At 33.2% G+C, this 27,344-nt stretch overlaps 2 protein-coding genes and 1 long non-coding RNA gene across 18 annotated transcripts; all 3 read left to right on the forward strand.

Annotated features, from left to right (window-relative positions):
* The first annotated feature begins 3,687 nt into the window (after positions 1–3,687).
* Positions 3,688–4,220, forward strand: LOC18096630 (uncharacterized). Its single transcript, XR_002980795.2, has 3 exons — positions 3,688–3,836; positions 3,940–4,025; positions 4,112–4,220. It is a non-coding gene; the product is annotated as an uncharacterized LOC18096630 (long non-coding RNA).
* Position 4,221: 1 nt separating this feature from the next.
* On the forward strand, positions 4,222–6,532 carry LOC112326838 (COP9 signalosome complex subunit 8-like). 9 transcript variants are annotated; one of them, XR_008058697.1, is made up of 3 exons: positions 4,238–5,649; positions 5,733–5,853; positions 5,997–6,134. XR_008058697.1 is itself a non-coding variant. In XM_052451096.1 (2 exons), the coding sequence occupies exons 1-2, from the start codon at positions 4,840–4,842 to the stop codon at positions 6,134–6,136; spliced, it is 231 nt and encodes a 76-aa protein (XP_052307056.1). In that variant the 5' UTR covers positions 4,239–4,839; the 3' UTR covers positions 6,137–6,532. The 9 variants fall into 9 exon arrangements, 1 of the variants encoding a protein (XP_052307056.1); XR_008058696.1 differs by having other exon boundaries at positions 4,222–5,428; positions 5,518–6,532; XR_008058695.1 differs by having other exon boundaries at positions 4,222–4,930; positions 5,022–6,532.
* Positions 6,533–11,247: 4,715 nt separating this feature from the next.
* On the forward strand, positions 11,248–25,950 carry LOC7478135 (protein PHOTOPERIOD-INDEPENDENT EARLY FLOWERING 1). Of its 8 annotated transcripts, none has more exons than XM_024597992.2 (20): positions 11,248–11,565; positions 11,806–11,886; positions 11,965–12,072; positions 12,200–12,280; positions 12,366–12,454; positions 12,554–12,678; positions 12,753–12,826; positions 13,262–13,397; positions 13,660–13,722; positions 13,802–13,882; positions 13,994–14,097; positions 15,172–15,210; positions 17,650–17,718; positions 17,884–17,946; positions 18,029–21,089; positions 21,539–21,603; positions 21,685–21,764; positions 22,603–23,404; positions 24,092–24,621; positions 25,092–25,950. In XM_024597992.2, exons 1-20 carry the CDS (start codon positions 11,506–11,508, stop codon positions 25,522–25,524), a joined length of 6,144 nt encoding a protein of 2,047 aa, XP_024453760.1. In that variant the 5' UTR covers positions 11,248–11,505; the 3' UTR covers positions 25,525–25,950. The 8 variants fall into 8 exon arrangements, with proteins under 8 accessions (XP_024453760.1, XP_024453757.1, XP_024453759.1 ...); XM_024597989.2 differs by having other exon boundaries at positions 13,802–13,875; positions 13,963–14,097; XM_024597991.2 differs by having other exon boundaries at positions 12,765–12,826; positions 13,802–13,875; positions 13,963–14,097.
* The last annotated feature ends 1,394 nt before the right edge of the window (positions 25,951–27,344 follow it).

Raw genomic sequence — 27,344 nt, forward strand, 5'->3', positions numbered from 1 at the left:
TTTCACAAAATATTTTATCTTGAATTCACTTTTTAAAAAATATTTGTGCATTAAACAAGTGAATCTCACAAATCCAAATTAATTTTTCTTTTCTTTTTATTTAAAAAAGCCCTTTTCTCTGTTCCGAGACAATGTAAATGTTATCTAATTATATCTCACAAATTAAACTATTTAGACTTTAATTATTTAAGAAATCAATAATGGCTCTCTCACAAAATATCAATAACCAAAGTTTTTGTTTTTTTTTTAAATACACTCAAATCTCAAGAAGAAATAACAATCCCTAAGTGTTAATTGAAAGCGTGATAATTAAATAAAAAAAAAACCAAATTTACTTGAGCATGTTTGGGAGTGTGGTTGCGGTTACTTTTTAAAGTGTTTTTCACTTAGAAATATATCAAAATAATATTTTTTTATTTTTAAAAAATCATTTTTGAAATCAGCGCATCAAAATGATCTAAAAACATCAAAAAAAATTAATTTAAAATAAAAAAAATAAAAAAAATTCAAATTTTTCAAAAACATTTTCAAAACACAAAAACAAACAGGGTCCAATCTCAAACCAACCCTAAACTCTAAACACCAAAAATTAGCCAAAAAAAAAAAACTCAAATTTAGCATGCCCAAAAAAACAAGAGAGAGAGAGAGAAACCCTAACAGCACCATTAACTATCTTACCAAAAATAAAATAAAACAATCAAAGATCAAACTATAAAAAGCTTAAACTACGAATTACCTTCAACAAATAATGATTTTAAAAAGAGTGATAAGAGAAGAGAGGAAGAAAGAGTAGCAGAGCAGTTAAAAAGAGGCCATTGAAGACAGATTCCAGACAAATTGAGCTTTTGTATTGACGATCAAATAATTATTATTTTTTAACTTAAAAACACGGTAAATAAATTATAATCAAGAGAGAGTTTCTTAGAAGTATAGATGGATCTTTATTGTACTCTTCTACTTCATTTACTTTCTCTCTCGCTGGGAAATTAGAAAGAAAAATAATAAGCTAATATAAAATATTTAAGATAGAGAATTTATGTGTAGAGAAATTGAGGATGTGGCCCGCGCTACGTTGTGGTAATTTTTTTTCTATAAAAAATATTAAAAAAACTAAGATTCAAAAGTATTATTTATTTTTGTAAAGCTATATTCAAGACTGTAATGTCTGATCCATAAATAATATTTATAATGTTAATTATAATACCAGTAGTAATATTTATAATATTAATAATAATATTAAATTTGCATGATCCAGGTGCAAGTGGGTCTAACTACAACATCAAACCCTAGAGCTTTAGATGTGTATCTAACTGCAAGGTCGTATCATAAAAATATGATAACTAAATAAAAAAATTTAATATTACATAATGAAATTAAACAAAAAAAAATTAATTGAAAAGGAAAAAATAAAGAAAAAACAACAAAGCAAAGTATTATTCAAGTGAATAGTACTTTGCGAGGAGGGGTACAGTAAAATCCCCTCATGAGATCACAATAATCTAATAAAAAGTAAACAAAACAAATCATAAAGTTTAATTCTTAATCAAATCGATATTAAAATATAAAATTGAAAGGAAAAAAACTACTTAAGAAAAAAAAATCTGAATAAACTGGTTTATCCCACCAAACTAGGTTAACCCGTCAAACCTGAAATCTATGTCATGAGAGGATGATAACTAAATAGAAAAAAAAAATAACATTAACAAACTAAATTAAACAAAAAAAGATTAATTAAAAAGAAAAAAGCAAAAAAAAACCTATAACTAATAATATTTTTTTTCAAATTTATTAATTATTATATTAGCAATATTCATTATAATAAAAATAATAATATTTATAATGCAAATAATAATATTTTTAATAATAATAATAATATTAAACTTACATTACCCAAATTTAAGTGGGCCTGACGACAACGCCAAGTCCAAGAGCCTTGGGTTTGGCTGAACACCAAACCCAATAGCCTTGGATATGGTTTAACTGCAAGGTTATGTTATGAAAGCATAATAACTAAATAGAAAAAAATAAAATTAAACAAAAAAAGATAATTATAAAGGAAAAAACAAAGCAAAATATTATTCCAATGAATAATACTTTGCGATAAGGGGTACAATAAAATCCCCTCATGAGATTACGATAATTTAATGAAAAGTAAATAAAACAAATCGTGAAATTTAATTTTTAATCAAATTGATATTAAAAAATAAAACTAAAAGAAAAAAACTAATTAAGAAAAAGAAAAAAATTTGAATCAACTGGGTTAACCGGTCAAACCAGGTTAATTTGTCAAATCTGGAATCCGTGTCATGAGAGTGTGATAACTAAATAGAAAAAAAAAGTAATATTAACAAACTAAATTAAACAAAAAAAAAGATTAACTAAAAAGAAACAAATAAAAACCTATAACTAAAAGGCATCTTGCTTTCACTATAGATTTGCATAATGCAATTCATAGTGAAAGGTTGACCTCTTTTAGTTATAATTGCAGTAGTAAAAGATGAAATTGGAAGAAAAAAAACTAATGAAGAAAAGAAAAAAAAATATAAATCAACTGGATTAATGCATCAAACTTGGGATTCGTATCATGAGAACGTGATAACTAAATAGAAAACAATTTAATATTAATGAACTAAATTAAACAAAAAAAGATTAATTAAAAAAAAATAAACAAATAAAGAAAAATAAATTTGAATCAACTGGGTTAACTCGTCAAATTAGGTTAACCCATCAAATTAGGTTAACCTATTAAATCTGGGATCCATATTATGAAAGTTTAATAATTAAATAGAAAATTTTTTAATATTAATAAATTAAATTAAAAAAAATAATTAAAAAAGAAAAAAAAAAAGAAAAGAAAAGAACTAAAGGCATCTGCCTTTAGTGCATAGTTAATTAATATATCCACACACACACACACACACACACACACATATATATATATATATATATAAAAGAGAGTGAGAGAAAGAGAGGCGGTGCCTCTATTTTTGTTAACCAAGAATTCACATATTATTTTTCTATGCAATTAAATAATAAAAAATAGATTAATTACATGTATTAACCCTATATTTTTACTATTTAACCATTTTATCATTGCGCATAATTTTTATAAATTCTACAAGATAAATAAATATATACAAATAACAGGATTAAAAAAAAAGAAATAAATTCTAGAAAAGAGTTTTAAATGAAAATAAAAAAGAAATTGAATAAAAATAAATTAGGGTTTAAGCGGGAAGAATTTATTGTTATTAAGAAGCCGTTTGTTTTATAAAAAATAATTTTTTATTTTTTATTTGTATTTATTTACTATTAAAATATTTATTAACAAAAAATATTTTCTAGTAAAATAATTTGGTTTAGTTTCAGAAAAAATATTTTTTTTATTTAAAAATTATAAAAAATTTAGAAATATCTTATTATTTATTAATTATATTAAATTTGATCTTCAATTTTATTATTATTATATATTTTATTTTAAATATTTTTTTATTTTAATTTTATCCTTTAAAATTTAATTTAATTTAATTTTTATATAAATTTTTATCCTTAATTTTTTTTATCATTTATTTTTCTCTTATTATTTTCTTAACTTAAATTTTTTTTATCTACCGTATCTCTTTTATATTATGTTTTTATATTTATTTTAAATAATTTATAAAGTTATAATATTTTTAATTTTTTAATTTTTAATTTTGTTTATGCATCGGGTTTCATCTTTATTATTTTAATTGTTGATATCGGCGGCAGCAATAGATTTCAGTCCGCTCACAGACGCTTTAGCTTCCAAATCCTACGAAAAGATCGCTGATATCTGTGATGAACTTATACTCAAGGTTTTATTTCTTTATTTATTAAATATATATTAAATTTTTTTTTTTTGTTATTCTTCTGTAAATTAAGTTAAAATAAATAATTTCTGTTAATTAAATCGACCAGGCTACCGCAGAGCTGGAGGAGGCTCCATTCGACGAAGAATGGCCTTTTGCTATCCATCTTCTCTCCCATATTTATGCCAACGATATGTATGCTTTTTTTTCTTTTTTTGAGTTTTGAATTCGTTTAATTAATTAATTTTAATTAGATTTGATCTGGTGTAAAAAATTTACAGTAACAGCGCAAGATTTCTGTGGAAATCAATACCGTCAACGGTGAAAGAGAGGCAACCAGAAGTGGGTCTCAACAAACTCAATCGCTTGTTGCTGCTTTCTGAGGCAAGTTTTTTTTCCCTCTTGAATTGTATGCTAATTTGAGCTAGCTAGCCAGCCAGCTAACATGTTTGTTATGGATTCATTTAGCTATATAGGGCACGATCGCGCCTCCATTAAGATGAAGGGTTTAGCTTTAGGTTATTTAGATTGTTTGTTTGCTTAGCCAATTTGGTATTTGAGTTTTAGGCTGCAGTATATTGGAGAGGGATGCACTTTTCTTTAATGAGTAGAAAAATGATATGTTTGGATTCAGGGAAGTCAATAGAGGTTGGTAAATTTCATTGAAATATTCATATACGCTTACAAATGCAAAAATATCAAACTTTAAGAGTAGTGGTTATTCACACTCGTGGTGCTATTTTTTTTTTAAAAATGGATGCTTTGAAACAATGGTGTCTGCTATCAAACACCTTTTTTAATGGAAATAACATGAACAAGCTATGGAACTGGTGCATCTAGAATTCAGAAAGTATTCATCTTCTATAATTTCATTGTAGAAATGTGTCCTCAGATGTACTGGATTTGTTCTGTTCAGAAGTCATCAGCCAATTTATTTGCTGCAGTCTTTGATTTTGATATCATAACACGGTAAACAATTTTTGTTTTCACAGAGATTTACACCGAGAGGATGTTTCAGCCTTTGCTTTCTGCTTATTCAACAGTAGGCATCCAAGATACAGCTCTCTTTCTGGGAATGAATGAAGATGATGCTGCAAGTTGTAAGATTCTGATACTCCATTCTCACTTGTTTTTTCTGTTATGAGATGTCAATATTGATGAGTAGTGACTCTCGTGCTTTGGCGCTTTAAGTCATACAGGAGTGGGATTAGTGCTTAGTTTCAACAATTTAGCTTCTCCATGGTAAAATAAGAGAGAAAATAGAACAAATAGAATTACCACCAATGATAAAACCATGATAACAATACAGGAGAAAGTGAGAAGTGCTTTCAAAAGCATCGATGATTTTTGGGTCAAACAGAAGCTGACAAGCACTGATCAGTGTCTGACTAGAGATGAATAGGGGAATTTCAAAGGATGTCCCAACCATCTTTAAACCAAATGCTCAACCAAAGAAAGCTTTTCCACAGGAAGTTCAGTTAATGTTTGAAAAAGAAGAGACGTACTTCTCCAGATCTCCAATTGGGAGCCAATGGCTTTACGGTTTTCAGATTAGCACAAAATGACAGAACCCTGGATCTCTTGCAATGTCAAAAAGGGTGAGTACAGCAGAAAAACGGTTTTGTTTTTGAATTTCAAAATGGAGAGAACTGGAAACACTACGCTAACTTTCTAACTTAATTGGAAGGTGTGGATATATTCGTGATTCAAGGTCTTGTTGGTCAAATCTTGATACTGAGATTGATTTTGAAGTCTCATAGTGGGCGGGCCTGCGGATTATGGTAGCGTCTACAGAAATCATGACCTTTCCCTATATATGGTGAAGGTTTAATTTTTTGAAAACATTATTTCAAGCAAAGCTTCTGTCCTCAATAGTTTAGTAATCAGTTGATTCTCTTGCAGTTACAACATAAATAGAGTTTGATTGTTGTGAACATGATAAGAGCTCAGGATAGTTAAGACATTTTGCTTTTTTACCTATTGCTTTCTGGCATAACAAACTCGGACACGGTCTGAACTCAATGTATGTATTCATGAAGCTATCAATGTATCCATCTTTCTGTCCATATGTAATGCATGCGTGTGCACTGTATGTTAGATTGTTGTATGCATTTGTCTAATGCATACATGCTATGCTGTCAACAGGATTTTTGTTTTCGTATGCAGATGTAATGCAGCAGGGTTGGGTTGTCGATCCTGCTTCTCGAATGCTTATCGTGAAAAGGCAGCCTGTTTCAACAGAGCAGAAACTGGATCATAGTAAACTACAGCGCTTGACAGAATATGTGCTCCACTTGGAGCATTAATAGAACTCTAAAACACTACCAACTTCTACTGAAAGTCTTCATGTTCTGATCACTGGTTGTGATGAGTAAAATCTTTTGAGGATGCACAGTGCTTGAACGTGCAGCAAGGAAGCTGAAAGAACTGGTTTGCCTTCTAATTGGGGGGCTTCCTTTGGTTGTTTTTGCTTGGAGTTGTAAACAGTTCTATAGTTGAAACGCCATTGATACAGAGTGAGTGAAAAATTTAGGAGATGAGCAACATGGTTCTTGGAATCATCTGGCTGGTATCTACCCCTTAGTAGGTTGACTAGGAAAATTCTGGTTCCTAGAGCATGGTTTGAACCGGGTTCTTTTTTTAGTTTAAATAGATAAGATATTAATTGATAAAATTTAATTGCTCTGGTTAAATTTTCCTAATGACCCGGTTAAATCCAAATCAAACACCCAAGTGTTTTTTTTTTTTAAATAAAGAATAAAATGACATATTTTAAATCAAGAGCTTGTGTTACACTGTCGGTCTGTACTTTTTCCATAAAAAAATAATGTATAGATAATGTAAACGCATTTCAAATAAATAAGAGAAATTAACATTTTGAATTAATATGTTTGTTTTATTTTAATCAAATGATAAAAAATAAAAAAAACAATAATATTAATTGAACAATTTAAAACAATAACGATACCTTGGAGAAACAAATCTATGGGAGCATGAAATTGGATAGAAAAGGAGCAAAAAAATTGGACTAAGTCAACAAACAAAGGGAAAAGAATTAACTATGCAAAACGATTTAAAATAAAAAAATAATAATTAAAAGAATGAGGGTAAAAATTAAAATAAAAAATAAATTAGATGGTAATTAATTTTTTTCCATTGAAAAGTTAAATTGAAAAGAAAATTAACTCAAACAAAACAAAGAAAAATAAAAGAATGATTACAAAAAAAAAAATCTCACCATAAACTTGGATTGAAATGTGAGATTAAAAACCAATAAAACTTTTATAAAAGACTTAAGGAAAAAAAGATAAAAAATAGAAAGATAAGGATAAATAAAAAAAAGAAATATATGAAAACTTTAAGGACACAAATTTTTGTTTGGAGGGTTAAATTAAAAAGAAAAAAAATTAAAGATCAAATTGAAAAAAAAATAACACAAAATAAACTTGGAGTGAAGGGTAAAATTTTAAAAAAAAACTTTTATAAAAAGGTCAAGTAAAAAAAATCAAAAGAATAAGGATCATGTTGAAAAGCATGATACATTACAAATTGGAATTGAAAAACTAGATTGAAAGGAAATAAAACTCGAAGAGCCAATGGCAAAAATAAGAAATTAAAAGAAGAAGAGCCAGATAACAAACATAAAAAACAAATGAGACTAATATGCAATTCTCAAGGGAGGAGAGAGAAAAGAATAAGAGAAGGAAAGACCCACTAGTAACAAACCACCTAACATTCGATAGCACGCGTTGTACCAGGAGAAAGAAGATGTGGTGACACATATAAAGACAAAGGCAGATGAACAATTTTAACCATCGAGAGGCGCAGCCTGAAGGGTGTCAGTGCCTTCCACGTGTTGGCATGCGCAATGCATGCTCCAAAAGTTTTTAAAATTTAATATTATTTTAGTATGATAAAATACAATAATTGAACCAAAGAATACAAAAATAATTTTGCTATAACCCAAAACATTATATATAAAGCTAAAAGCCATCAACCTTTAAGATTAATGTGCACTATCTCACAATTCACTGTGAATTGGAGTGGTGTATTTTTTGAAAATTTTCACTTTAATCCTTGAACTTTTATTTTGTACAATTTGGCCATTTAGAGCCCAAATTGGCCCCCAATTGCACATTTTTTGAGGGGGGATGACTAAATTTAAAGCTAAGGGATCGAAGTTAAAATCTCGAGTAACTTGAAGGGTAGGTTGAAAGTTTTGTTGAAACATTTATTTTAATCCCTCATATTTTTTAGGTATAAGGCAACCGGTCCCTTGAATTTCAAGACAATATATTTTGGCACCTAACTTCATTTTCCTATTTTTTCAGTCTTTTTTCTTTTGGGAGGAGAGAGAGGAAGTCATCGAATTCTGGCATAGAGAGAGAAAGTGATTGCTTAGGAAGATTTCGACCACTAAAATGGCTGATTTTTATGTCAAAAAGTTTCATATAATGAGGGGGGGTTACGTTTAGATGTTTGTTTTACATTGAAAACACCTAAACCAATAGATTTGAGCCCGGGAAGAATTTTTTTTCCAGGTGGATTTCAAGCTGTTTTTTGGCTTTTTGGTGGCCATATATTAATTTAACAAGGTCTCTAGGGTGTTTTTGGTCAAAATAAGATTTTTAGATGAAAAAACGACGGACCTGTTTTTCTGGCTACCATAGTGACTAGATTTTGGGTTGAAACAAGTGACGCGTTGGCCGCTGACGCAGGCAACGCGTCATTTATTTTTGAAATATTTAGGGCGGATGACACATCGTCTGCCCCATTAAACTTAAAAAAGGCCCCCGCTTGGGCCTGACATTGTAGGCCCGAGCGTGGGCCGTTGCTTCATTGGGTCAGGCACTGGGCCTGGCTTATTAGGCCCACAAACGCCTGACTTGGTTCTTATATATATATATATATATATATTAGTTTTTTTTAAAAAAATAATGCATTATTTATGTATATTTTTTTCAATAAATTTTTGGTCTATGTTTTAATTAGATTGTGATTATTTTTAAATGATATTGGGTGTGTTTAGTTTTTAGAGAGATGAGTATGATTCATTTTTGGTTTTTTCTTAATTTCATATAGATTAATTTTTTTTGAATATTGATTTTTTATAAGATTTTTCATATTTGCAGCCCTGCATTATTATTTTTAATTGTTGTTTAATAATTTTTATGTGTTGTGCATCCTTGCATTGTTTTTTTTATATATAATTATTATTCAATAAATTTTATGTGTGTGTCAGTTTTTATTACAAATTTTATGTGTTTTTCTATTACAAATTTATTTTGATAGATGAATTTATTAAACATGACCAGATAAATTACCCATGTTGCGATATAAGATATATTAATATTTATTTTTTGCTTGGTTTTCTCAATTTCATTTTTGTTTATTGTTGATGATTTTTTCTTCTTCATTACTTTACACAGATGGTTATTGGGTTGTTTAATTAGATGCGCACATAAATTTTTCGATTTATATCTAGGAGTTTATTTATATATGCAGAATCTGGTAAAAGAAATTATTTGGCCAATGCTTGCCCAAGAAAGTTTAAAGGCTTTAGGTGATTTTAGGTTGCTTTTTTCTACGGAAAAAATTTATCTTTTTAAACAAGGGTTTGAAGTATGTACCATTCATTTTATACATTGGATCCAGATATATAGATGAATACATAAAATATTTTTGCAAACACTTAACTAAGTTATTCAGGTTCGTACAATAATAAGGAGTTGACAAGCATTTGTTACTCTTTACTTGCTAACAGTTGCTTGGACTTCACTTCTTACTCAAAAGTTGTGCTTTCATACTTTTTTTTTTCATCATGCCACCTTTTGTTTTGAGTTGCTCAAACAATGTTTATATTAAATTGATGTTTCTTTACATTTTACAATTTAATTCTTATATGAAATTCGAGACAGTTTAAGCAAGTTTTTTTTACATATTATTTATTTGTTGTTTAAAAACCAAATCATATATCTTTTAATGCTATTAATTTTTAATTGAATGTTTTAAAAAAATATATTTTTAATTATTTTATAATTAAAAATAGAGTATGTTTTCAAAAATAGTCCTCAACAATGGTCCAACAACCGATGTAGTATTTTACTGTAAATTAAGCCACGTCCTTTAGTTTTTTAGGTAATAGTTTTAGTTTATTCTTTTATAGATTATCCGTTCATCCAAGATTTTTCTCAGAGACGACAATAGTTTGTAATGAAAAAGATACGCTCTCATGTCACGTGAGCTACCAACTCAGTTACGTGGAAGCAGCAGAAAACTTAGAAAAATGGTGAACGTGCAAAAGTACAGGCAAGGCAACTCCGGAAAAGAAACAACATAAAGGCAAACCTTAAATTAGTGCCCCACTATATATATAATTTCTTTATCAAGCCCCAAACTACCGATTTTATCAATTAGGTCCCCATTATGTGAAACTTCGCAGCCGGATTTGTTAAATAATTGGTGACAACTACAACATTAATTAAATAAACAAATTGTATACACTGTATGCATGATAATTAACTAGGGGTAACTTGGTATTTACCATTGAAAAAAGATAGAAAAGAATTACCCAAATTAATTTGGCTTATTTTTGAAAATTATTAATTCAAAGAATTAACTAAATTGTTTTTGGTGATTCAGAAGAAAAAAGGAGTTACCCAAATTATATTTTTGTTTATCTATATATTTATAATTTTTTTAAAACCTAATTATGTTATGTGCCTGTTTTAAAGTGTAGTTGCGGTTGTTTTTTAAAGTGTTTTCATGCCGAAATGCATTAAAATATTTTTTTTTATTTTTTAAAAATTATTTTTGAGATCAGCACATCAAAACGATCCAAAACATAAAAAAAAACTAATTTTTAGCAAAATATTTTTAAAATTTTTATGGAATGCGATTTGCACCGCATTCCTAAATTGCACAAATCAAGACCTTTACTGTGCCTAATTTTATATAATTAGTTGAATTCTTAAAAAAAACCTTGGAAAACATAATTACTTGCATTATTTGGATTGTTTGATAGAGTTAAAGTTTTTTACAACTGCTTATAAATTAACAAGTAGATTGATTGTTGCATTTATAAATGTGGTTTAACAAAAAAAAATATTAAATTAATATTTTATAAATATTTTTTTAATAATTTTAAGGTACTGAAATAAAAAATAAAATAAAAAACTAAAAAATATTATTCTTTGTATTTTTAATTAAAAAATATTTTTACAAAAATACCTAAATTACCAATCACACGGACTACTTCTCCAAACATTTAAATCGAAGGATTTGATTGAAAAAGTATTTATAAATGGGTGATTTAATTGATAAAATAGTCATTAGAGGACTCGATTGAAAACTATATATAGTTGCAAGACTTAAAACACAAACATATTTTTCTGTTGTTTACTTTATCTTTTATCTCCCAGAGAAGAAGAGTATATATTAAGTTTTTAAAAAAAAAGAAAAGGAAAAGGAAAAAAAAAAAGCTGAAAGAGACAAATCTGAAACCCTAACGCCGAAGGAAAGAAGAAGAAGAAGAAGAATCCTTCGAAGCTGAAGGATCATTCCCTCTCCGATTTATCTAATTTAATTAAAAAAGCCATTAGAGCAATCTACTTTCTCGTTGACATGCAGGCGGTTAATGCTTTTTAAGAGAAAAAATAAATAAAAATAAACGGCAATGGCGTCGAAAGGTCCAAGGTCTAAGCTTGATCACGAGACGAGAGCTCGGCGTCAAAAGGTAAGTACTTCGTCACTCTTTATTTTTATTTTTCTTGTTACGGTGAAGTTGAAATGATTTTTTTCTCTCTCGATTTTTATGAGCTGATATTAGGGTTAAAATTTCAAAAATTTAGAGTTATAATTTTGAGAAATAAGTAATTTTACTTAATTTCCATGCGACATTTAGGAAATTTTAGTGGAAGTTTGAGGTGTTGGGTTTTTGAATTATTATTATTTAGTGATAAATGGATTTTTCTAGGCACTGGAAGCTCCAAGAGAACCCCGTCGCCCGAAAACTCACTGGGATCATGTTTTGGAGGAAATGGTTTGGTTGTCGAAGGTAACTCATTGAGTAGTTGTTGATTGTTGCGTGGCTGGAAATGTTATTTTTTTTTGTTAATTAAATTGCTAATTACAGGATTTTGAGTCGGAGAGGAAATGGAAATTGGCGCAAGCCAAGAAAGTGGCTTTAAGAGCAAGCAAGGGCATGTTGGATCAGGCCACCAGAGGAGAAAAGAAATTGAAGGTTTTTCTTTCCTATCTTGGACTTGTTTTCTTAGTTCTTTTCATTTGGCAAAGAATGGACTGGTTTCATATGAAGGTTTTGTTGTATGTCTATTTTGATGTTTAAGTTTTCATTTCATTGGAATCAGGAAGAGGAGCAGCGGTTGCGAAAAGTAGCGGTCAATATTTCAAAGGATGTAAAGAAGTTCTGGGTTAAAATAGAAAAGCTGGTAAATTTATCTAGAATGGTTTGATCCTCTACCAACTTTTATGTTTCCTTTTTCTCTTTGAAACTTTCCAAAACTGTGTCTCCAGGTGCTTTACAAGCATCAGATGGAGCTTGATGAGAAGAAGAAAAAGGCACTTGATAAGCATCTTGAGTTTCTTCTAGGACAAACTGAGAGGTGGTTTTTGTTTTACTTTATTATTGTTTCTAACGATGACTTGGAGCTTTTTCCTGTTAATTATGGATAGGCCATTGAATCTGCACTTCATGTTGCTAGGTACTCTACAATGCTGGCAGAAAATCTAGTGGAGAAACCACCAGAGCAATATTTTGCACCAGAAAAACCGAGTATTGCGGATAGGGTAGGAGATGATGCTAATACACCCCTGCAAGTTGTTGATGGTAAGCAGAATCACTTAGTTCGATTATTAAATTATTAGCTGGGCAATGGGCAGATATTCTTATCAAATTCTCAGCTCATTGTTTAGAGGCCCAAGTGGACACTGCAGACAATGACGATGAGTATGATGTGCAATCTGAAGATGAAGTGGTGAGTAGCCTTTCATTTCTGTGTCTTTATTATGTAAAAGTTTTTTTCCGTTACTTTGTTTTACGCAAGATGTAGTTATAATGTAAAAATCCTGTTTGTGATCAATTAGGGCTGGGCAATACTCTGTCATTTGATCTGTTCATTAATGCCTGGAGTGTGGCTTATATAATTCTACTACTAGGAACCTGCTGAAATGGCATAAAACTTATGTGTTGTTTATATATCATGGTTGAATGGTGAGATTCTGTTTTGGGTATACCCTGTTGTTTGCTATCGTTCTCAGGTTTCTTATGAGCAGCCTTGGGCTGTATTTGATGCTGCCCCATTTGTTAGCTAAAAAGTTTGTGGAATTGTCATGGCAATTCCTTTGTTTGTCCTACATATTTGCAATCTGTATGCAATCACTAACAATCTCATTTACCAATATTGTTCTAGGAAGATGATGAGCATACTATTGAGGAAGATGAGGCTCTTATAACCAAAGAAGAAAGGCAAGAAGAATTGGAAGCTCTGCACAATGAAATGGATATTCCCCTTGAGGAGCTACTCAAGCGTTACGCTGTAGAGAAAGGTAGAAAGCTGCTCTCGTGATTTTCTTTTTACTCTTGGGACATGCTATTTTCCCTATACTTTATGTTCCATTTTCCGAGTTATGCTTGCTGTCTACGGTGATTACCACTTAGACAGTGATATATTAGTTGATGCTGTCCCCTTGTTAGATAAGGGCTCTCTTTCCCTGTCTACATGTGCACATATTTGTCTGGATGGTCCTGTTTGACCGTGTTTGTTCTATGCTAGACCACCCCATTGATTATCCCCCCCTGTTTTTTCAGGTGGCAGGGAAAGTAGTGAAAATGGAGCTAAGCCATGTGCAAATGGGGAAGAACATTGTGAGAGTAAGCTGCTGCCAACGAGTCACGTCTCTAGCAAGCACTTTGATTGCCTGATACTATTGTTAGGTTATATGTTTTGCAGGCAAAGGAGAAGATATTTCTGCTGCTTGTGAGATGGAGATAAGCAGCTCACCTGTTAATGCTGGTCGTCGTTGTGTAAGTTGTATGTGTTTATGGTTGCCATTGCTGAATTACTGAAGTCAGCTAAAAGGGTTCAACATAATGTCTATTATCTAATAATAGGGTGAAAATAATGGTGCCTTGCCCATTCCAGACAACAATTTATTGGAAATTGGGGCATATGAAACCAGAAATCAGTTAAGTATCTCTGAGGATCCAGCCAGAGAACATGTGCCATATGATTTCAATGATGAACAGGCAAGATACTGTATATACATACACCAGTCTCTGAACTCTTTGCCTTCATACTCTATTTGTCTTTTCAAGTTTCTATGTCTAATTATAAGAGATTTAATTATCATAACAAAATATTTACACATGCAAACTTCTGTTTCTGTAGATTTTATTTTTCCATGTAGTTTTGTTTTCATCAATTTGGTGATTATTTGGGAAAGTAAATCAATTAAGAGTCGACCAACAAGAGACTTGGATCTCAATCTTAAAATCATGGCTTGCATCTCAACTTCAGAAGCAGATATTTGTTGCTTGAAGCTTGATCATTGTAAAAATACCTCAGAAAATTAGTTGGAAGTGTGGAGAATGGATGAAAGAGGTTATTGGCGATGAATAAATAAAGTGGTTGAAACTGAGTTTTCTTAGCTACAGCCATCGTTTTTCTGTATAATGGTAAAGGGACCCTAAGATGCTGTTAAAGATCTGTCTAATGGCAATATTTAATGGTTCCATTTTAGGGACCAGAGTGATGAAAGTAGAGTTGATGCTTTTTCCAACAATGCTGTTTGCGAAGAACCACTTCAATTCCTTACTTTCAATTATTCCTTTTCTCTTCTTTAGTATAACAGTACAGATTCTTTCATGCATATGTATATGGCTCTCAAACCTTTTCCCCTTGCTGCTATTAATAAAGTCAGGAATCTCTCACAAATTTCTTTTCCTTATGGAATTACGGGTGGCTGAGCTGTGTGATCTGGACTAACTATTACTAGAATATCTTAAGCAATGAAAATAGAACAAAAAAAATCATTTAGATTAGCTATAAGCTTTAGGTAAACCCTTCTCTGCTGTTACAAAACTCATCAACCCGCATCTTCAAAAAGGAAGGCTAGTGTAAGGAGACTTGGTCTTGTTTCCACAATTGCTTCAATGGACACAAACACACGAATCCGTTTTGTTATTCCAGAAAAGGGGAAACAAATAACTGAGAAGGAAATCAATTAGTTATTAGTTTGTGTTTGGGTTATTGTCAGTGCTATTTATATGGTGTTATTATTTATTTGATATTTATGTTCACCTGTATCTTTGGTAATGTAGGAAGATGGTGATTTTGATCTTGCCGCTGAAGAAGAAAAGGTATATGGTAGCCATGATTTGGTTCTTTCACGCAGTTAGGATTTTTTTACCCTCTTTTTCTGCTCTTATGGTTTTTTCCTGTGCAACTTGAGCATAAAATCTTATTCTTCTTTTCAATAATGAATTTATTTGCCCAAATGCAAATTCAATAGAATCCATTTGTGAATTTACATGGGATAAATGAAATTTTAAGCACCTTTTCTGTTATATATTGATTGAAACTAGAGAGAACTATTTAATCATTGTGTTGTTATGTCAGACTTTGATATAGCTTTTGGGCTTTTCTTGTTGTTGGGAGTCCTATTATTGCTAGGACGATTATGAAGTCTGTGATACCTTCTATTGAATGGAGGTAGCTAGGCTCCTATACCTTCTGCAGAGGTGTACCTGCTTCCTTGCATATAGCTTTGCAATCATAGTATTTCATTGTGAAATTGACATAACTGAAGACTGTTGTTTTCATAATATCCTAATGATTACTAGGGCAGTGGAACAATTTTTAAAAGTCTAAACCCACATGCTCACCCTTGTGTTATCCTAATTTTTTTAACTGAACTCCTACATAAATTACTTGGTCAATTGAAACCCTGAATTCTCCAATTTTGACCGATCAAGGTCAATTAAGCCAAATTGATATGCATGTTTGTATTTTTTGTCATGGCATTTATTCCCCGCTCTTATGTTTTACATGACACTAACCTGACATGTCAGAGGACACATTAGTTGCTTATATCTAAATAAAGGTACAACTCATGAATAATATAAGTTTGAAATAAAAAATTAACCAAAGTCATAGGAAATACTATATGCTTTGTTAAAACAGATGAAAAAGACTTACAACAAAAAGTAAAAGGATCCAGAAAAGTACTTGAACAAATAAAAAAAGAAGAAAAAAGACAAAGGTAAACAAACTATATATAGAAATAAATAAACGGTTACGGTTTTACATCTCAATTGAAATTCATTACAGTTTTTCATCTCCATTGAAACTGGTCTCTGCAAGTAGTGCAGGGTTGTTGAACACAAATTGTGTTTTGTGGAGTACAGCATGGTTGGTGGCTGAAGTATAGGCTTATGATGGTGGCATGACTTGGAGTGGTTGTTGATCTTGTTTATAGAGAGAGAGAGAGAGAGAGAGAGAGGAGAGAGAGAGAGAGGAATCTTTGTTTTTGGTTACAGATTGAAACAAAGAGAAGAACCAGATTTTATTGGAGAAAAGGGCTCTGCTGGGTCAAGTATCAAAGCCACCAGGTTATTCAAAGACCCATCTGTTTTTCAAAAGAAAAAAAACGTTCTTTTTTTAGTATTTTTCACCAGTTTGTTTGATTAAAAGGTTTTGGTTTGGGTTAATGAATTAGATTTTGTTGATTTGTAATATAGTTAGAATGCTAAAGAGATTGGAGATCGGGACATCTATCCCATGAGAGGAAGGAGAAGAAATGGACTTTGCAGACTTTGATTTTTTGATTTTTGATTTGCAGATCTGCAGTTGTGCAATTGTATTTTTGGATTGTTTGGTTATTGGAGGAAAATAATAGAAACAAAAATGCTAACTTAAAATAAAAAAACAAGAAAATACTCGAAGAAGATTATGAGCTGTTGGATCATAATCTTAATGTGGACCCAAATAGTGGGTCTCACTAATCCAATGGCTCATATGTATTCTTGAAGTTTTTTTTCTTACTATTAAACATCAATCTAATAGAGAATAAATAAGAATGGTATAAATTTTTAATTTTTTCTTCTTATTAAGAACTTGAAATCTTTCTTTACTAAAAAATGTTATATATATATATATATATATATATATATATATATTCCATTTTTCATTTCTGAATATACTAACACTCTAACAAACTGATGTTAATAATTCCTCTCATCTCATTTAATATCTTTCTTGTATTTTTGGATTGTTTGATTGACCAATTGATTGAATTTAAGGTTTGACTGGCCATTTTATCTATGGAAGGGCTTATTGAATGTGATGAATGTAATAGGGTTTCATTGATGTTGGACTTAATTGATTGAATTTACTGAATTTAAGGTTTGATTGACCAAGTTATATATATAAGGGCTTAATCGGCAAATTTTGGATAACACAAGGGCATACTTGTGATCTCAGCTAACTTTAAAGCATCCTACTTTGCATGGCATTTATTGCAAGGGTTTAGTAAGTAATGTTGTGACTGTCTGATTTGTGTACATCTTTATTACAATCCCAAATCATACAATGCACCAAGTATTGATTAATAGGTTGTGTTATATGTGTTTAGATGTAATTATCAGGTCCTCTTTCTTTCACCAAGTATCAAAGAGGACAGTGTTAATGTGATCAAGCGAAGTTCAGATACTACAATTTATGTGTATGCTCACGTGCCATGTTTAAGATTTCAAAGGCTGGATATTTGACTGTGATTTGCCACTGGCTTCAATGTTCAGGATGATGAGACAACCTTGTTGGAGGAGGAAGAGATGGCAAAAGCAGATTCAAACAATCCCATAGATGAGGTAAAGAACAATTTGGATGTATCATATTTCTTTGTGTTCATTGACCTTGCATTTAGGTGAAGAATTCTATGGTTCTTCAACAACATTTTAATAGAACTTCTGATTTTCTTGCTAGTTTATTTGTTTATTTTCAATAGTTTGCCTGAGATGGCTGCTAATTCACAGATTTTGTTACTGCAAAAGGAGAGTGAAATTCCTTTGGAAGAATTGCTTGCAAGGTATACAAAGGTGGGTTAAAGAATTGCTTCTGTGCAGACCTTTGTCTCATATTGTATGTTGATTTATTTTGATTATCCATGTCTTCTTATAGGAGCCAAACAGTGAAGTTTCAGAGGATGAATCTGAATACGCACCAGTATTATCAGACAATATGTCAAATTCCCCAGGCCATGAAGAAGAACTGAAGCAGCTGGATAACTCAATGGATGAAATGGTTGAACATGGGGAACATCCTCTTGTAGAAGAACAAGAGAAGGGAAATGAAGAAATTTCAGAAGAAGGAAGGGAGAGTGAAAGTAAGATAGCTGATGCTGCTGCTGCTGCAAGATCTGCACAACCAACAGGCAATACATTCTCGACAACCAAAGTGCGCACAAAATTCCCCTTTCTTCTCAAGTATCCTCTTCGTGAATATCAACATATAGGCCTCGATTGGCTTGTTACAATGTATGAACAAAGATTAAATGGGATTCTAGCTGATGAAATGGGGCTTGGAAAGACGATCATGACAATTGCTTTGCTTGCACACCTAGCATGTGAAAAGGGAATATGGGGTCCTCATCTGATTGTGGTTCCAACAAGTGTCATGCTTAACTGGGAAACAGAGTTTCTTAAATGGTGTCCTGCCTTCAAGATTTTAACATATTTTGGCAGTGCAAAAGAGCGTAAATGCAAGAGGCAAGGTTGGCTGAAACCAAATTTCTTCCATGTATGCATAACAACTTACAGACTGGTTATACAGGATTCTAAAGTCTTCAAGAGGAAGAAATGGAAGTATTTGATTTTGGATGAAGCTCATCTGATTAAAAATTGGAAGTCCCAGAGATGGCAAACTCTTTTAAATTTCAATTCAAAAAGACGCATCTTATTAACTGGCACACCTCTGCAGAATGATCTCATGGAACTGTGGTCACTAATGCATTTCTTGATGCCCCACATCTTTCAATCTCACCAGGAATTTAAGGACTGGTTCAGTAATCCAATAACTGGGATGGTGGAGGGACAAGAAAGAGTGAACAAAGAAGTTGTTGATCGTTTGCACAATGTTCTCCGTCCGTTTATCCTCCGTCGATTGAAAAGGGACGTGGAGAAGCAACTCCCCATGAAAGTTGAACATGTAATCTTTTGTAGACTTTCAAGGAGGCAGCGTAACTTGTACGAGGATTTCATTGCTAGTTCAGAGACACAAGCTACCCTTGCCACTGCCAACTTTTTTGGGATGATCAGCATCATAATGCAACTTCGTAAAGTTTGTAATCATCCCGACTTATTTGAGGGTCGTCCAATTATTAGTTCTTTTGATATGGCTGGTGTGGACATCCAATTGAGTAGTTCTATTTGTTCAATGTTTTCACCTGGCCCATATTCATCTGTAGATCTTTGTGCTTTGGGGCTTATATTTACACATCTTGATTTTAACATGGTTTCTTGGGAGTGCGATGAAGTAAAGGCTATTGCAACTCCTTCAAGATTAATTGAAGAGCGTGCCAATTTGGCTAACATAGAAGATGTTGGGCCTGGGTCTAAACATTTGAAGAGATTGCCTGGAACAAATATTTTTGAAGAGATTAGAAAGTCATTATTGGAGGGGAGATTAAGAGAGATGAAGCAACGGGCAGCATCTATTGCGTGGTGGAATTCTTTGAGGTGTCGGAAAAAACCCATATACTCAACAACCCTACGAGAACTTCTCACGGTGAAGCATCCTATCTATGATATCCATCGCCAAAAAGTTGAGCGACTCTCCTCGTTATGCTCCTCTAAGCTTGGTGATGTTGTTCTTTCACCAATTGAACGGTTCCAGAAGATGACTGATCTCGTGGAATCATTTATGTTTGCAATTCCAGCAGCACGTTCCACTGCACCTATCTTCTGGTGCAGTCAGACCAGAACTCCTGTGTTTCTGCATTCAACTTATGAGGAGAAATGCTCTGAAATGTTGTTGCCTCTTCTTTCACCTATTAGACCTGCAATTGTCCGGAGACAACTGTATTTCCCAGACAGGCGCCTAATACAGTTTGACTGTGGTAAATTGCAGGAGCTTGCTATTTTGCTCAGGAAGTTAAAGTCAGAAGGCCATCGGGTATTAATATTCACACAGATGACCAAGATGCTGGATATTTTGGAGGCTTTCATAAACCTGTACGGCTACACTTACATGCGTTTAGATGGATCTACTCAACCAGAGGATAGACAAACTTTAATGCAGCGTTTCAACACCAATCCCAAAATATTTATCTTCATTCTATCAACCCGTAGTGGGGGTGTTGGCATCAATCTTGTTGGGGCAGATACTGTAATCTTCTATGATAGTGACTGGAATCCTGCGATGGATCAACAAGCCCAAGATCGCTGCCATCGGATAGGACAGACACGTGAAGTGCATATCTACAGGTTAATCAGTGAGAGCACCATTGAAGAAAATATCTTAAAGAAAGCCAATCAGAAGCGTGCTCTTGATGATCTAGTTATACAGAGTGGAGGATACAACACAGAATTTTTCAAGAAGCTCGATCCTATGGAATTATTTTCTGGGCATAAAACACTTCAGATTAAGAACATGCAGAGGGAGAAAAACAATAACAATGGAAATGAGGTTTCTTTGTCTAATGCAGACGTGGAGGCTGCTCTGAAATATGCTGAAGATGAAGCAGATTACATGGCATTGAAGAAAGTCGAACAGGAAGAGGCTGTAGACAACCAAGAGTTTACTGAAGAGGCCATTGGGAGATTGGAAGATGATGAATTCGTAAATGATGATGATATGAAGGCTGATGAGCCTACAGACCATGAGATGACAACTTATTGCAAAGAGGGTGAGGTGAATTTAGATGAAAATGATTGCATTGAAGAGAGAGCTGTAACTTTTACTGGGAACAAAGATGATGTCGATATGTTGGCTGATGTCAAGCAGATGGCAGCGGCGGCAGCTGCTGCTGGACAAGCTATCTCATCCTTCGAAAATCAGCTACGTCCAATAGACAGATATGCAGTCCGTTTTCTGGAACTGTGGGATCCAATTATAGACAAAGCAGCCTTGGAATCCCAAGTTAGGTTTCAGGAGACAGAATGGGAGCTTGATCGTATTGAGAAGTACAAGGACGAAATGGAAGCTGAGATTGATGATGATGAAGAGCCATTGGTGTATGAAAGTAAGCAGTGTGTGTGTGTGTATTTGGTTCTAGTTTTTGGTAAATGAATCAAAATCTACAAATCAGTAACCTATAATACTACTCTCTAAGAGAATTGTAAGGTCTTTGTATCATTAGTCTGAATGGTGGTAGGATAGAAAGATTGAACTCATGCTTTTCTCAATTTATTCATTTTCTAATTTTCTTGATGAAATCATTAATATAACTTGTAATTTTGGTTTCAAGACTTTTCTTCAGTTGAAGTTTATAATGAATGGCTACATGGCATGTCGTATCCAGTTTCCACTGCAGTGGGCATCCATTGATCACAAAACAGAAAAACCATATTCAAGAAACCTTTTCACTGTGTACAGGGGTTATATTATATAGATGCAATCATTTGAATTTTTTAGGATAAACAATTTTATTACAATTTTTAGCAGAGGTGATGATTTTTCTTGTTATATCAGGATGGGATGCTGATTTTGCGACCGAGGCATACCGACAACAAGTTGAGGCGCTAACTCAATATCAGGTTAGTGAATTTTGTTAATGCTGCCAATTGTCTTTTCTTTAAATGTCTCTTAAAACTTATTTTTTTATTGTGTTTTTGTAGTTGATGGAAGAAAAGGAAGCTGAAGCTGAAGCTGAAGCTAATGAGAAGGAAAGTGCAGATGGACATTTAGATGCTATGGTGTAAGACAATTCTGAACCTATTGTGAAATCATTCTGCTGGCTATTTAACTTTATTTATTAAAAAAAAAATTAAATTAGGATGTAGGTCAGCAATTAGGTACTTGGCTTTGTTTGGCCTTTTAATTTTTTTTTATGGCCGAGGGGTGTTCTTTTATTTATTATTTACTATTTGTTTTGGCTGCATGTAAATTTTGGAAGTGAATGTCCTAGTATCTTTAAAATTTCACACAAGCAGTTCATATTTACCATGCAGTGCGCTACTAGTGTGGGAGACACTAATAGCGCTATTAGTGTGGGAGACACAAATCACACCATGGAGGTCTCCTGGGCTCAAACTACTGCATTTATTATATTAACTGTAAAAGATGTTAATGCTGAAAAATGCTGAACAGAATGGACACTTCGGTGTAGATTGAGTTTTTTGTCGATTTATGGTTCCACTGAAACATCCCTTGAAATGGTTACTTATTTTACTGTCGTTAATAAATATGGATAAAGTTGGCATTTGCTTTCTAACTGAGCTATTTAACTGTCTTGAGAGCGAAACTAAATAGTGCATGAGGGAGGGGTGAGACAGAGAAAAAGGAAGGCTTGTGCCACATCCTTGTTGCATGGATAGTTTTTTTGTCATTAAAAATGCAACAGGAACTGTTCTCCAACATTTCATGAATCTTCCTGACAAGCTTGCTGCCATGTAATCTGGTGGAAAACCTGGGAAAAAATCATTCTGCTTTATTGTTTCATTGTCTCTAAAGGTGGCTTTTTCTTGGGCACACCTGAGTGGCACTCTTTTTTATTGTTATATCAAATGCTCAGTTACTACTCTGTTTCATTTTAGCAGGTGTAAAGTGCCACGCAATCCTAAATCGAAGTCTAAGAAGAAACCAAAGAAAACCAAGTTCAAATCCCTCAAGAAAGAATCTTTAACTTCTGAATTGAAACACATGAAAGTGGAGGCATCAATAGAAACTTTGTCTGCAGATGATGAGGACGACGACGACGACGTGATATATCCTGATGATGGTACATATTCAGATACTACGTCTCCTTATTCAAGTGTGCAGAGAAAACGTAAGAAAGCAGAATTAGCAATTGATATAGACAAAAAGAGGTCAAGGAAGAATAGCAAGAAATTCAAAAAAGCTCCCGAAACGTGCTCTTTTGATGTAGATTCGGATCTGTCTGGAAAGCAGCATGGCAGGTCTATGGAATTAAAACCATATGAGGTGGTTTCTGATCTTGAGCAGAAACCAGCTGGCAGGAGCAAGATGGGAGGGAAAATCTCCATCAGTACCATGCCAGTGAAACGGGTGTTGATGATAAAGCCAGAGAAGTTAAAGAAAGGGAATGTTTGGTCGAGAGATTGTGTTCCTCCACCTGATTCATGGTTGCCACAGGAGGATGCAATATTATGTGCTGTTGTACATGAATATGGCCCTCACTGGAGCTTGGTCAGTGAAACTCTGTATGGGATGGCTGCTGGTGGGTTTTATCGGGGAAGATACCGCCATCCAGTTCATTGTTGTGAGAGATTTAGAGAACTAATCCATAGATATGTTTTATCTTCTCCAGAATATCCTATCAATAATGAAAAGATGAGCAATATGGTCTCCGGGAAGGCCCTTCTCAAAGTAACTGAGGTAAGTCTGATTTCATTTGCATTCAAATGTGTTCCATATATTGGAGAAAATAGGGAGAGAAGATGCTGAGAATATGAAATGACACTCCCGAAACATTCATTTATTTATCAAGTCTAGCTAATTGAAACTGGATGCTTATTTACACCCTTGAACCCTGATCCAGGCACTGTCCTGAAGATATTAACCAACTGGTCAGCAATTCTTAACAATTGATTGATAACAGTTGGTGGTACTTGGATTTGATATCTTTCAGGTGTTCCATTTTTTTTGTTCTTTATTTGTATTGATCTTTGGCCATAAAAAATTGCTTTAGTTAGCTGCTAGTTAATAATATTCATGGTTTTGGGATTTCTGGTATACCATCGCATAGGATGCAACTCATGCAAGTTTCAGTGATTAATACCAGGAAACTTTATTAGCCTGCTTGCCATTATCTCCAAAACTGCAGGTTCACATGCATATACACCTGTTTTTTTCTCAGAATAATCTTAAGTATCTGGTTAATCATTGTGAAATTACCACTCCTTAAAAATGCCTGCTGCACTTTTTACACTTTCAGTGGACAATTGATTTTAATGAATGATTAGAAATATAACAAGATTGCTGGAGAGAGCACTAATTTGGTAATTCCTTAATGAAATACAGAAGACAATAATGCTTATGCTGAACAATTTTTTGTTGCATCAGGATAACATACGGATGTTATTAAATGTTGCTGCTGAGCAGCCAGACCATGAGTTACTTCTCCAGAAGCACTTCACAGCACTGCTTTCTGCTGTGTGGAGGGTGAACTCTCGTGCTGAACGTCAACAGAACTTGTCATCATCTCGAAATGCTCTTTATAATCATGGAAGGGTTTTCAATTCTTCTGTCAATCAGTTACCTTCGAATTCCTCAAAGGAATCTGCAAAAAGAATGAAATTCACTAATTTGGGACATAGTAGCAAGTTGCTTGCTGATGCACTCCATGATGCCAGCAGTAGAAGGCCAGATGATAGAGTTTCCTATTCCAACTTGAGCGAAGTTGCTCCTGCCATTGGTGAGCAGTTGGAAATAACATTGGAATTCCAAAAAGAGGAAGATGATTCTTTGATTCAATTCCCACCTATAATAAGTTTGTCAATACCTAGCTCAGCGCCATTGACATCAGTAAATAAGGATAGAGCAGAGGCTCACCATCTCAGAGCATCCACAAGTATAGCTGAAAATCGATTCAGGTATGATTTCTTGCAATCAAGAAGACGACATTGATCCGCTTGTTTGGTATTAATAGTCTCTTGTTAATTCCTATTTGATGATGTTGAAGATAACAGCTTTAGCAGCATAGTATTGTTGACTGAGAGTTTTAGGTTTTTACTCTTATAATGCCTTCCAGTTTGTTAATTTCCTTGTATGAGAACTGGGTTGTCTGACTGAATTGTGCTACCTTTGTTTTCTTCCCTGCCGGAATCTATAGTGCTTGATGGATCTCTTGATTTAATGCATTTTATCAATTTCTTAATGCACCTTCTTGAAAAAATCCCAGGGATTATTATGAAGCTATTATTAAAATCCAGAAATTGATATGTGGTACAGATGCTATTGATCATTCTATTGAGGTGCTTACAAATTGAATCCTGCGATTGCCGTGTAAAACATGTACAGTTAATTGATTGTTTAAGTTGCTGACTACGTCCTTTTGTCCCAGGGATGCAGCAAGAGCTTGTGTTGAAGGAGATCTGGGCTGGGTTTCATCTTCCGCACCAGCAAATGATTTCAAGTTGCGGCTGCCTTCAAAGACGCAGTCCTTGGGAAAGCACAAGCTCTCCGTCTCCGAGTCAACCAAGCCTCCTAGGTCAAAGATGAAGAAAACTTTAATAGAGCACAGTCAAGGACACCTTTTTGCCGAGCCAGTATCCCAGCCACTGCCTGTACTGTCATCCAGGGATCCCAATTTAAGGTTTGACCTGCCGCCAATAGCCATTCAGGATGACAAGGATGAATATTCTATCTCATGCATTGAGAAGGAGCTTTCAGCGGAAATGGGGACCTGGGATGCTGTCGCACATGACTATGTTCTTGGTTTCACATCGGGTCTTGATGATTTTTCATCGTTGCCAGAATTTACTGACATCGGATAAGGTCAAACCACAGAACAGAACATCTTTTTTCCGGCTTTGGCTCCCACGACAAATGTGTACTGGTTGGAGGAGTGAGTGCCTTGCAGCTGGGCAACCAATAACCGAGCTCTTGTGGCGCATGGTGGTGTGCTAGGGCGACATGATTGAATCACCTGCCCATTTAGAGGACACCAATCAAGGACATGGTTGTCTCACATGGCGGTGGGAGCTCGTCTGTAAGGAGGATCTGAATTCTGAAGTGGCTTTGCATAAGGATCCCCAGGGTAGTGAAATTACAAATGTAAAATCATTTTTTGAATTCGATTCTTGTGGGGGGATGTGCCAATTTTGTTGGGGTCAGTTGATTTATCAATTTATGGCACGCTTCCGCATAGAAAGGAACTAGGCTAGGGCAAAAGATATGAATGAAAAATTAAAGGTTGAGCATCTCTCTCTAAACCCTAACGACCTGCAATCTATTCCCATACAAATCCCACATCAATGGCGTAGCTGATTTTCAAGGTAGGTAGGGTGTGGAATGGTTCTGAGAATCCAGGACCATTGCATTCCAAGCATATGAATTAATATTTCATATAATCAAAGGATTATAGTTGTCGGACCCTGACCTGGTTTGAGGGCTCATGTTGCTGATCGGGTCTCATCCACAGTACAGTGATAAGCAGATAACAGAATAATTTGTTTCCAATTCTAGTCACACCTCCAAGATTAGACGGTGTATGATGGTTTTTTCTAATTTTTTACAGTAAAAAATACTTCTTAACTATCAATAAAATTTAGAATTTTTGATCAAAATTTAGATTTTTCATAAACTTTAAAATATTTTTTTATCTTCAAGGTCAAAATATACTTCAGTGACCAAGGGGTTTTTTTTGGTTTTTCTCTTTCTAAGATACAGTTAAAATATATGTTTGCCCTTACAAAAGACAAGACAAGTTATATATTTAAAGGTGTTTTGGTCATTTCACATTGATTTATTTGTTATTTCCAGGGTAATAGGGGTGTTTTAGTGATTTACATTGATTTTTTAATTTTTAATTCGAGAAAGCTGCTAGCGCGTCTTTTTTATGCGCCAACGCGTGGGTGGCATTCGCGGCCTTTGGATAATGCGTTCGATGCCACTTGATGTTCAAACCTTGCCTTCTGCCATGTCTTTAGAAGTGCCACCGTGTCTTTTTTTTCCTGGTGTGACGTGTGATGGCAGCTGATAGGTGGCTTGTCGTTGTTGGTCATTTTTTTCTCCTTTCTTGAAAAAGAAACATTTTTTAAATTTTAGTTCTTATATTTTTTATTGCTTATTTTCGTCCTTTTTCCTTTTAGAAAGTACATGTTTTTTTTTTTTTTTAATTTTAGTCCTTATATTTTTTATTGCTTATTTTCGTCCTTTTCCCTTTTAGAAAAGTTTTTTATGTTTTTAATTTAGTCTTTAAATTATAATTTGTCATATATTGTTTTTTTTTTAATTTGCTCCTTATTTTTTTAGTTTCTGATTTTCACCCTTGGTTATTTTGTTAAAGTTTTATTGATTTTTAATTTCACTCTTCAATAAAAGTTTATGTTGTTTTATTTTTTTTAATTTAGCCCTCATTCTTTTGATTTCTTTTTCCTTTTGTTAGAGTTTTTTTTCTTTTCAATTTTACCCTCTAATTTAAGTTTTTTAGATGCCCTCAAATTTATTTTTTATTTTGGTTTTCACTCTCATTCTTTCAATTATAATTTTTTATGTGATTGATTTTTTTTTAAGTTACATTCTTCAGTGTTTGATTTGTTCGAGATTGAGCTTCACGGTGTTTTTATTTTTTATGCTTTCAATTTAATGACCA

This window comes from Populus trichocarpa, chromosome 3 (genome assembly GCF_000002775.5).
Source record: "Populus trichocarpa isolate Nisqually-1 chromosome 3, P.trichocarpa_v4.1, whole genome shotgun sequence".
NCBI lineage: Eukaryota > Viridiplantae > Streptophyta > Magnoliopsida > Malpighiales > Salicaceae > Populus > Populus trichocarpa.